We start from the raw sequence: 12,896 nt of genomic DNA, 5'->3' as shown, positions 1-12,896 counted from the left end.
ATGGCTTAATATGTCTCATTGCTTTGTCTTAGGGGATTCTTATCTTTTAACTGTTAATAGAGAGATGTACACTAACCCATAGAAATGACTCAAATTTAGAACAGGTGGAAAGGTAGGAGAACTATTTTAGGTATCAAGTAAATATACTATGCGTAATATAAAATTTGACTTTTTAGTTTTTTAAGAAGTTTATATATTTATTTATTTATTTATTTATTTATTTATTCTGAGAGAGAGAGAGAGTGTGTGTGCACACACACATGCACGTGAACAGGGGAGGGACTGAGAGGGAGAGAGGGAGAGAGAATCCCAACCAGGCTCCCCACTGTCAGCGAGGAGTCTCATGTGAGGCTCTAACCCTTGAGAACCCACAAACCATGAGATCATGACCTAAGCCAAAATCAAGAGTCAGATGCTTAACCTACTGAGCCACCCAGGTGCCCCCAAAGTTAACTTTTTAAAAGAGTAACTTTAAGGTAGATGGTTATATCTGCAACACTAAGTCAATCATATGATGTCTTTTTGTTAACTTCGTCAGAAATTAGCTCGTGGTCCTGATAATTTTCTGATTACTTTGGACTTGGTCAACCATTATTTAAGATACTCAGTCATCCAAGAGTCCCTTTCCCTTTTTAGAAGGGAAAGGTTGCCTGGGTGGTATCTTTTTTCTAACATCCACATTTTATTCTATTATTTTTTAAATTAATCTCTACCTCCAATGTGGGGCTCAAATCTACAACCCTGAGATCAAGAGTTGGATGTGCTTCTGACCGAGACATCCAGGCATCCCTATAATATCCACATTTTAGATGAACAAGAGGAAATGAGTTCTAGAACACTGACATGATTTATCAGCCCACAAAACCAGATTTTTGGACTTTACACTATGCACTCAGTGTACTTCATCAGTTCTGGTTGCATTTCTCTTTGCCTTCCAAGTGTTTGCTACGTCAATATCCTACTCAATTTTGTTTTGCTAATTACAATTTTTTTTCTAATTGGAGGGTAGAGATTCCTTTTGATATTGTAAAATAAAAAAAAAAAAAAAGAAAAATGATTTATGCTCCAAGCACATATGGACATCCTTTGACTCATTTCATGTACTCCCAGATATGTTATGTTATGAAGGATGGAAGCTGGTTCACAACAGTACATAAATTGGGCCATTACTTGATTTCTTTTAGATATGCTTTATAACTGAACCCTTTATGTGGGCTTATTGCTCACTATAAATGAAATTGTGGAATAGTGAAATGGAAATCAGAATATTTCTTCACATTGCCAAATGTTTTCCAGTGGCCTACAGGTCCTTGGAAAATTTCCCTTCAACTTTTCTGTAAATAAATTGTCCAGAGGGCAAGAGAAGTTAATGGCTGTAAAGAAGTGATGCATTTTATGGCTAGAAAACCCCTTTAAAAATCTGAAACAGACTAAATTAAATAAGTTTTATTTAACTTGAAAACTTAAATTCAATTGCTTCCTGACATATTTCCACAAAATTAGTATTGAAATAAAGCTGTGGAGGGTTAGCTGAAATTTTGACAAAGGTCAACACTAAAATGTGCAGGCTAACAACTCTATTAATTCTACTAATTTGGTTGAAATACTATGCAGACTACCTTAAATTAGCAAATGTCTTGTGAAATAGACCAAAAGGTCATTTCCTAGGTGATCTGGTGACATTTTCCTTCCTGATAGTCATTTATATTAGGCTACCCTCTATGAAATCTGAAAAACTTTTTAGCAGATTCAGTTATAGATGGTAACTTATCCAGTTCCATAGTCACCACCAATAAGGCAATGAATTCGTACATGGTATACTCACTGTAAGAGAATTTAGAATGTCTTATTTAAAAAAATGTTTTTAATCAATCCAAGTTAATTTTTAGAGTGCTCCTTGTACAGCTGCATATACTAGATGAAAATATTTCATCACAATTTATAAAATTATCATCAGTAATGCTTCTACCCCTGTTAGAATGTTATTAAATTCTCAATTTCATGCTGAATTTTAATCAGTTTGTATAATCTGAGCATAAATAAGAAGGGAATTTACTCAATCTGTTGAAAAGCCACTGAAAATGGCCACAAAGACACATAAACATTCTAGTAAGAATATGACTTCAGCAGAGAATATTGCCAAATGATATAATGTTCATTTAAAGCTGTTAATATTGTTATTACTACTCCCAGGTATAGAGCTGAAAAATCTGACTCTACCTGGGTAAAAATGTGAATATTTTGTTTGCAAATGCAAATGTACATAATTCATTAACACTGCTCACAGTTTGCAACTTACCTAGTAATATATTACTTTACATTTCATAGATTTATTGGAAAATCCCTCTAGAAGAGGCAAAGAATATAGATACATATGTTCATTCTTAGTTATGATTGCTGGCCTCAGATTACATTCTCCTGAGATTATACAAATCACCAGAAAGAAAAAAGGGAGATATCCATTTTGGGGGACCTACTATGTGCTTCCTCTGTTCTGTCATTTGTCTGGTTTAATCCACCTTAAAATATGACAAAATTTCTGGGTCGTTTGTTTAGAAACTAACCATAGAAAGTAATCATCTGATCTTAAATGATCTCAGTGAGTTAAATGTCATTTAATTTTTATAAAGGGGATTAAAATCTACTTCAACCACATATGAAGAATGTCCAAAACTTGGGGCAGCTGGGTGGATCAGTCGGTTAAGTGTCTGACTTGATTTTGGCTCAGGTCATGAACTCATGGTTTGTGGGATCAAGCCCTGCATCAGGCTGACAGCTCAGAGCCTCTCCCTTTCTCTCTGCCTCTCCCCTGCATGCATACATCCTCTATCACTCTAAATAATAAACCTCAAAACAAAACAAAAAAAAAAAGAATGTCCAACTATGAGTCAGTAATGATTGGTTTAAAAGCTTTTAATTTAGGTGTAGGTAAGATTTTGTGAAAGACAGAAACTATAATTTAACCTTCAGAGGCTTTTGGAAAACACACTGTAGGGTTTCTTGCTCACAGTTTTAGAGAACATCAAACACATCAAAGTGATAGAACATTTCTTTCAGAGGTCTGAGAAATGTCTCTCATTTAAGACTGCCTGTGGACTTAACACATTTTTGCCATGTTTTTATAGGAATAGCATAATGATTTCATGATTAACAGTAGCTCAAAGACATTAATCAGGTACGATCACTTCTAAAAAAAATAACACAAGAATATTTGCTCAAGAAACTGCTAAGATTTTGACCTTCTAGGAGAGACTGGAAGAAACCTTAGGGTAATAATCAGAATAAAACGTTAAAGTGATATTTGAATACATAAGAATTCTTTAAAAGAATACATAAGAATCCCTTAAAATGCACAATGACTGGGCAAAAAGATGTTTTTGGGATTTTATTTACAATAATTGTATTTCCCCATATTATCTGAATAGGTTTTATAAAAATCTATTAAACCAAAGTAAAGCTCTCATAATTAAAGGGTTATATGCATAGTTGATGCATAAAATAAATTTCTTAAAAAGTCAATTAGCAGAAGATGAATAATGAAAGTAGGGAATTTAAATGACAGACATGGTCTTTCTTTTGAAGAGCTATTTCTCAGAACTGATGCATCTTGGTTAAAATCACAGCTAAAACTTATAGATTCAGAAGTCTCAACAAAAACTGAGTATATCAATAAATCAAAAACAAAATCACCCTATACATTATCTATAAAAGTGTTAATCTCATCTTCAACAAACACACTAACAAGCATAACAAGGTACAGTTGAACAGATTATATTCTCTTGAGGAGAAAACACTAAAAATAGACACAATTCTGAAGCATTTCCTTGCGTGACGTCAAAAAAGAAAAAAATATAAGAAAAGATGTCAATTTACCTTACCTTGGAGATTTTTGCATATGTTTTGACACAACAACAAAAAATACACATATACTGGAAGAAGTGGTCCTTGAATTGACAGAAAATCTGTCACCAACAGAATGAATCAATTTCAGCATGCAAGTGACTTTAAGAAGACAGTTGGAAAGCCATCTTAAAAAAGTGATGGATTGAGGTTCAGATTGAAGATTACACCCTGATCCATGTAAAAAAATGTTTTATTTTATCTTTCTAAAAAAATTTGTCATTGGCAATCCTTTCATGTGGATATTTCTAGAATCTACTAGCTTGTCTGAGCTACTTAGGAGGTATAAAATATTTTATCCTATTCCACATGGCATTATGACTTAAGATAATATTAGCTAAATCCAGTTAAAAATATTATACAGCAACAAAGAACCAGTTTAATTTGCCATTGGAAGAAAGTTTTTCCATGGTTTCTTCAAGAACTTGAAAATGTCTTAAAGTCCATATATTATGAAAATTTATTTCCTATATTATAAAGACTAGATCTTTAACATAAAATTTTAGATTTTTTTTTCAAATATTATTTTACAATTTGAGTATCTTACCAGTTGGGGACCAACATTATATGCTGTGTAGGTCCAAATCAATAAATTGAATTATACTTTGAACTATTCACTTATCCATTTATTCATTCATTCAGCAAATATTTGTTGAATACCTGTCAGGTATCAGGTGTTGTAACAGGTATTCAGTTTGGTACTGGACAACTAGTTGAGAAAGTCAAAGAAGACAAATGTTGTTGCATCCCTCCTAGAGCAAACAATCTAACATGAAAACCCAATTTCCAATGTAGTGTGATAATGAACAGTGAGAGAATTACTAAGGACACAGCAGTATTCAGGAGAGAGCCTAAGCCAGATATGGGATGGGATGGAGCTTGTAGTAGCAAAGCCTTGCCAGAGGAAAGTGCATCCAAACTGCAGCTGAAAGATATAAGCCACACAAGGCAGGGAATTCTAAGGATAGAGACGTTCTTTCCATTACTTTCCCCTAGGAAGAAGACACATATAAAGGAATTGGAAGAGAAAACATTTGGTTTGAGAAACTGAAACAAATTTAGAAGAGTGTGGTCAGGGATGAAATGGGACCAAATCATGTGAAGACTTCCAGGCTATACTAAGAAATCCGCACTTTATTCCAAGGCTGATGGGGAGCAACTGAAGGGTTTTAGAAAGAGGGTAAGAGAATCATATTCTCATTTTATGAAAAAAAATCACACTGGTTACAATTTGAGATTTTTAGAGAGTTGATACCAAACTCTGGTGAGGAGGCTTCTGCAAAACCCAGGTGAGGTGGTGATAGCCTAGATCAGGGAGCTGGCAGTGGGGATGGTGAGAAGGGAAATATAGTGTGTGTGTGTGTGTGTGTGTCTGTGTGTCTACACATACACCTACCTTCAAAAAGCTCATAAAGCATTAAAAGGAGAAAAACACACATAATTATCCTTAATACATAGTAGCTAATGAAAGAGCTCAACAAAGTTCCAGATCAATAAATATCCAGATAGAATATTAGAGGGAAATAAAGAGAAAAGTGACTATTTCTACGGAAAAGATTCTATTGGATATTCCAGATGACTTAGAACAGACTCAGGTGTGGCAAATCTGGTTCCACGAGGAGTGACATTTGGTGCTATTATAATTGTTTTTGTGATTTTCAAAAATGCAATGAATTACCACAGTTTTGAAACTCATGGATACAGCATAAAAATCAATAAGAATAGAACTCTTATCTTTGAAATAAAATGACCTCATTATGGAATTAAGCTGTCTTACTTTTCTTTGCCACAGAAGACATTAACAAATTTGTGCCTACTTAAAAGTACTCCCCGATAAATGCATTTCAAGAAGATTGTTTTTAAAAAGCACTGACTATAACTGCACTTCATTTGCAAATGATAAACACACTGCAGCATCTATGCTTCCCTGCTATAAGCAAGCTCTCTTATCAGAATGTAATCAAATTGCTCCATTGCTTAGCAACCACAGGTAAAGAGCTAATAGGCCAGGAGTCATGATTCTGTGGGAACAATCTGCAGGTCAATAGCATGATTTCAAGGTGGTCTGCCATCCTGCTGTGACACTTTCAAACCCATACTGACAGGAAGCATTAGACTAGAGGAGAGTTAAAATGCAAATGCTCTCATAATCGATTGAATTGACCTATCCATATTGTGATCTGGTCCAATCTGCTGCATCTATAAATCAACATCACAGCAAAAAGAGCACCACAATATGGCTTCTAAGGAATTTCTGTTTTACCAATTTTAGGTAAGCCAAAGAGGAAGGCACACGTAAATTAGAATGAAGGCAAGGACTCCAACATTCATGCCACCAACAGGAAATCTTAGGAAGAGGAGCAGTGGCTGGTTGAAATGGTTTTTGGAAAATATTACCTGTAACCATTGCGACTGGTCATTGTGGCCAGAGGTCCAGGCATTCACTTTGCCCTGTTTGTCCAGCCGAGCTTTCCTTGGTTCCCAGGTGAACATGTCCATGTTGAGAGTCCTGAAGATGCTGGAGGCGGTGATCTGATAGTCTTGTATGTGTCCTGATTTCATCCCCAGAGGCTCTGAACAGCCTGAAAGAAAATGAGAAGGTCTCCATGAGAAAAATAATGGATGACCCTGCAAGTTTTCTACGTTCATTTTGCAGAGGCAAGAGAAGATTGAGCTTAATGCTATTCATTTCCCCAAAGAGAAAGCATCTAAATCCAAAAAAAGGCTATAATCAGAACTAAATCTGGAAAAAAAATCGAAACACAAGATAGCCAATTCAGACTATTTTGTTGGAATATATTTTGGAAAAATTGAAAACAAGACAGACAATTCAAACCGCTTTTCGGTGATAGATGATTTTGCAGAATGAAAACAAGGCTGAAATGCCTTTTCCTGTCTCATTACTGATAGCCTCATGACTATTCCCGTGTTTTCAACAGTTTCATTGTACCTTTAAAAAAGAATATTTTCTCACAAAATATATTTGGTTTTCTTTTATTTGTTTCCATAATGCTGCAAATGAAAATTCCCTCAGTACAAAGTCATTTTCACAAACTGCTCCAAAGGTATATTACAAACTGGACAGTATTTTGTTTTCTAAGAAATGTCTGTTGATCTTTGTCACTGATTCCTATAGCACCAACATGGCTTCTTCTGGATGTTGAGGAAGCTTATATTTACTCAATGTATACCATGTGTCAGGCACTGTGCAAGTATAGAATTTAAAGTAATAGATAACAGAAGAAAATAAGCTGATTCTAGCAAAAATCATTCCTGAACAAGTCTTATTATAAAAACTGACATTTTGGTCATACTCAATAACCTCTAGTTTTGGATATTTTTGAAAGATTTTCAGATCTGGCACATATATCTTCAAGTATGACATGGTGTAAAATTTGGGTTTGTCTGTTACTAGGAAATTGTGTGTGTGTGCACACACACACACACACACACACAATTTCTCAAGGAAATGTACACACCATTTCCCAATCTTGAATTGCAACTGTGACAAAATTCCATTCACAAAGCTCATAATAGGAAGCACGATTCTCTTATCATACTAGCAAATATTCCATATGTATAATTATAACATTCTGACTGAGAAACACATAAGTTTGATCTTCAAGAAAGCCAAGATAAAAAAGAGGACTTCTCTAATCAAGGCCTCCATCTCCGTGTAATCTACTGCTTCCCCACTTGCTCTCTGTATGGCCTTTTACCTATTCTTTAACTACTTTATGCCTTAGTTTTTTCATCTGTAAAATGGTAGTAACATAGAAACTACCTCAAAAAGTGTTCTAAGAAATTAGTTAATAAATATAAAGTAGTTAGAAACCGTAGGCATATAGCTAACATTCAATAAATGTTAGCTGTTTTTATTATTTCCCTAAAGCTAATTCCAACAGGTAACAATGTTAAGTCCCCAAATCAGCACAGCAGTGAGTACTAAATAATGGACCAGGATTGGTTGCATTTCCTGAAACTAGGCCATTTTAAGTCTAAGGCTTTAAGAGAGGGGGCTTAGCACTCCTCATTGATAAATAATTCTTAACTACAACCCATTGCTTTCTGCTCTACTCAACCTAGATCACTTCCTTCTTGAGGCTCCCCCATGTTTGCCTTCACCTCCACCTTCTAAGAAATGCCTTTCCCATGCAAACGTGGCAAAAACTCACATGAAGAATTAGCCACTTGTGTGCCTAACACAAATCTTGTTGGGTTTTAGGTGTAACAGATCTAGACCCTAAGTCTCAGGATAAAAATAGCTCCAAATTCTAAATATTAGTTTTGGAGGAGAAAAATTTCATGACAAATCTCAAAGATTCTAGAAAGTTCCAAAGTCTTAATGACAAGCCATTTGTCTTCAGGCCATTTGAGGGTACCATGCCTTGCCTGCATTACAGATTTCTGACTTTTTTATTATGACCACCAACTCCCCCACAGCCACTCTGCCCTGATACTAGAATCTATGTAAAACTCTTGGCTTGCAGAAAGATACAAGGGGAAAGGGAAGGTAGTTGTTTTTCTCATTTCGTGATATAATATTTAAAGTCTCAGATGGAAAAGGGATGCTTTTACTCTGGTCATTTCTGCTTAGTCATAGAATTCATTTTGTATCTACTCTGTTGTCTAGTGTCTAGCCCAGAGTAAGTGCTGAATAATTTGTTCAAAGAATGGATGAATGAATGAATGAGTTCCTCCTCTAATTATAGTCATGATTCATCTCACTCTAACCATCTTAAATCATATCTCTTTCAGAGAATTTAGAGGATTTTCTTTTTCAAGTGTCTGGGAAAAGATTAACTATTGATCTTCTAGGCAAGCTGAGAGATCTCCTAACAGTTTATTGGGTACAAAAAGGAAGCCTTGTGCTTTACAGTGTTGCAGTGGATTGTGGCAAATAGTTTGGCCCATTATATTACTGTTTATTTCCAAGTGTTAGAGCTAACCTCCCTGCCAATTTGCCTCACACTACAAAATTTCCTTCTCATCCACATGATTTCACATATATAGATTAATTAACACTTTGACCAGAATGGATGGCACCTGAACAAAATGAAGCATTAACAAAGACATTGATTATCTCTATAGTGAAGTGCCCTAGCTTTTAAAAGCATCCATTGAAAGATAGTATCCTCCGCTTGCAAGTTTGAAATCAATTTGTGGGGTTGGGAGACGGGGTTTGGCTTCTTTTTAAGAACATAAAGTGTGTAACGCGTCAGGTGTAGACTCCTATAAAAACTGAAGTCACATATATTCATATGTTGGGGGTTTAACTGTGCCATCTAAGAGACACTGACCCTCATGAATCAAGAGACTGGAAAATTGGGGAAGGTGATTGTTAAACAACTAAAAACCATGGGGCTTGGCTTCTTCTTGATTGCTTTATGATGAATGACTTAGGGATGACATTGGCTTGTGCTGATAGAGTGACATGTAATATAAACACTACACAGCAATTATTCTGTTGAGATTTCTGGCAGTCAATAAGCTGGTTCGAATTACCAAAATAAAGAAAACATCACTGTTAGGATAATTAATAGAACTAAAACCGTATGTTGGTTGCTTTATAAGGGACATCCATATATAGTATGAAAATGTAATTCTTAAAATAGATTCACTCATCCAGCCAAATGTCTCTAATTCCTTTAAGTGTAGTCGGTTAAAGTTTGGCTGTTTTTAATAATAACTTTTATTTGCTTAAAAAAATCATTCCTTTTCTCCATATCACAAATAAACCTAAGAAGGGAAACAGATATAAAGCATATGTTTTAACGTCCGTGCAACCTTTTGAAATGAATAAAAAGCTCTCAGTTGTCCATTTGGAAAGATGTATCCTCCTATTTTTGACTTAGTGGCATTATTGTAAGTTTGATAAAGTCTTTCATGCTAAAAAGTAGGGCAAATGTGAATTTTTGATTTGGCTTTCTACAAAACAGTTGTTTGAACAAAATAATCTCAGGCCATAGTGGCAAAGGTCATTTTTAAATGTTGATGCTAGAAATACAAAGAACAACTACCCAAAATACAGCACAGTGATATGCCTAGACAAGGTTTTCTGTTTAGCTCAGAATCTAGCTATATTGAAATGGGACCACTGTGAGATCTACACATAAGTCTTCATCTTTGTATCTAGTACTGATGCTCCTGGAAGACAAGAATTATTTAACTCTGAGTCCTTTGATAGATTTATTTTTGAGCTGGATAATCACTGTTTGTACAATAAGCAGGTTGCTAGATAAGAATGATAAAGAATGAATTTATAGTAGCTATCTTATTTGTGAAGTATTATCTCCCTGGGAGGAATGATAAATTTACATGTTTCATAAAACCTAAACAAAGCAAAATAAAACCAAGTTCTTATGGTGGATGGACAAAGATAAAGCTTACTTTTCTATGCCATAGAGCCTAAGCATAACTGCAATTTATGAGGTCAGGCAGATTCCAGTTTATACTGAACTTTCATCACAAAACATAAATCATAGTTACTACTAAACACAGGACACATTTAAATTTGACAAAAGTTTCCAGTGAGAATTGTTGTACTTTCTTCCACCAAAGAAATACACTGCTCCTTCTACATTAATTTCATTTTGTAGCAAGTTTTAGAACTTGTTGATGCTACATGCACGCGAGCACACGCTGTTTCTAAATGACATCTAGACATTTTGTAGCAAAAATGAATGTTCATGAGTGTTGAAAAATAGAAAATTAGTAACAGACTACATACAAATATGTGTTTTTTTTTCTTTACAGAAAATACAGAAAAAAAAATTTGAGACTCACCGGATAGTTCACATCCAAGAAGTTCCATTCTCAAAGTGCAATGTCTTCGACAAACTTGGGGATAGAGTCTTACATACTGAGCTTTTATGGGAGGTGTGAAAGAGTTAGCATAGGGTGTGTTGTTATCAACGTTTCCACGAAACACCTGTGTAAAGAGATAATATAGAGTTTAAAATGATTGACTACAGCAGCTTCTTTTCCTATTTTCAAATACTGACCCTTTATCCTACCCAATGTAATCTTTCAAAAACTGGATTAAGTAATTTGGGGATCTGAAGCGTTTAGGAATCACCTTGCCCTCAGCAGTGAATATACAACCTATGGATAAAGTCCTAATTAAAGCTATAAACCACTGTGGTCCATGGTATAATCTATACTCTACTATGATGGTCTTGTCGATTTTAAGGCCAGTCCTTTAGAGCCAGGGGAGTGCTTCTTTATTTTTTTGAGAAATGGGCACCTTAAACTTTTCACCTTAATCTGGGTCTATCCATTCATGCTGCTACTTAGTATTTATAGGTTTGTGGGGTTTGTTTGCTTTTTTTTTTGTTTTATTGTGTGTTTTTTTTGTTTGTTTTTTTGTAGGAACCAGTCTTCACTAATGTTACTGGATCACTCAGTCTCTCTAAAGCTATGATGAGACTTATGATGCTTCAGGGTCTGATTCCTCAAGATTACTTTCTTATCAGTCAGTCCCAGACCACTGGATGAGAGAATCGTAAGTTTTTTATATGTATCTCCAGTGAAAAACAGTGTTTCCCTCTAAAAATTAAATGCTAAAATGTGTTATTTTTAATTCTTTTAAATCCCATTCTTGTTTTACTTTTTTATATAGCCTGGTAATCAGAAAACTTTATTTAAATTCATTAAAGAAATTTTAAAAAATCTTTCATAAAATTTATCAGAGTGTAGTTTAGTGATTTGGTTTTAAATGGAATGAGGTGCAGTCCTGATATTTTTAAGATTAAAAATTTTGAGGAAAAACTGATAAAAAATTGGGACTATCATGTGAAAAGGCAAAGTATACACTGAATATTGTATTCATTTCCTCTAAAATATTTTATTCTGCTAAATAACAAAATTGCCTTCTAATATAAAAGTATACAAACATACATTTTTTTATTTAAAAAATATTTTTTTCTTTAAAAATAGTAATTTTGATCTGTACTTATTTGATTAAGGAGAGCGCTAATCTGTGAAAAACCATAAAATGAAATTTTTATTTTAATTAAAGAAAAAATTAACTGTTCTATACAGGACTTTGTGATGTTGTGATAAACTGTTTACACAGCCACCAATTAAAATCTGAGAAGATTGTAAATAGTAGCAAGCGTACATATGTTACTTGGAAAAATTCCTTACACCCTACACCCTACTAATCCAATTAAAAAAATCATAAATGTATTTGCAACAACATAAGGAGCCTGTTAAAGACTAAGTAAGTATTTGGCAATCAATGATTATTAACGGTATTTACTTTTAAATGAAATATTTAAATCAGTCTTACCATATCTTCATTAGTGCCTTTTACTTTGTACATTGCCCAAGTTTTTCCATCATTACTATAGGCAATTTTGTAGGATTTTATATACTCTGGACTTCCAATCCTCTTGGCTCCTTGGGTAATAACACCAGTAACTCTCATTTTTCTTTGTAAATTTATCTGAGGAGACAAGACATAACAGTAATTTCATTTCTTTCAAGATGACAATATTGACAATATCAATTTTGGGAATGGGACATTTTCATTTATTAGTATAGATTTAAAATAACACAAAAAGCTAATAATTTTCTTATGTTTTTTTCACCTGATTATTAAGTATATGTCAACCTCAGTTTCAAAATCTTTCCTTAACAGAATACATTTTTTTAAGTAAGCAATATTTGTGAATAAAGTTTGAAAAGGGCAATGTGTCTCCAAAATATAAGCAACATTTGCTTGGTTATGATATGGAGGTATGATTTTGTAAACTAAAAAATGGAAATATTATCTTGTCAAAATTACCTCAGTGACATTACTCTGAAACAGTAATGTCACCATAATTTTAATGTGTCTCAAAGTCTTTCAGCTTCAACAAATCCATGTAAAATAAAACATGAAAACTGTCAGGAGATCTTTGAATACTAGAATAAAAAAGGGTAAAGGTAACAGTAAAGATAAAAAGCAAACAAATAAAAAAAAGCAAACAGAATTATCTTCATTTTCAGGA

At 34.1% G+C, this 12,896-nt stretch overlaps 1 protein-coding gene across 2 annotated transcripts in view; it reads right to left on the bottom strand.

Annotated features, from left to right (window-relative positions):
- The window catches only part of EDIL3 (EGF like and discoidin domains 3), a 423,610-nt gene that overhangs the window by 95,661 nt on the left and 315,053 nt on the right, over positions 1–12,896 (bottom strand). For both annotated transcript variants that reach the window (XM_060635428.3, XM_060635426.3), the window contains 3 exons: positions 12,194–12,349; positions 10,687–10,831; positions 6,298–6,482 (listed from right to left, as the gene is read on the bottom strand). In XM_060635428.3, the coding sequence (XP_060491411.1) occupies positions 6,298–6,482; positions 10,687–10,831; positions 12,194–12,349 (486 nt within the window). The remainder of the gene's footprint in view (positions 1–6,297; positions 6,483–10,686; positions 10,832–12,193; positions 12,350–12,896) is intronic.

Source organism: Panthera onca, chromosome A1 (assembly GCF_046562875.1).
Source record: "Panthera onca isolate mPanOnc1 chromosome A1, mPanOnc1 haplotype 2, whole genome shotgun sequence".
NCBI lineage: Eukaryota > Metazoa > Chordata > Mammalia > Carnivora > Felidae > Panthera > Panthera onca.
Note: the sequence above shows the minus strand (reverse complement) of the source record. Positions and strands in the feature narration are given on the sequence as shown.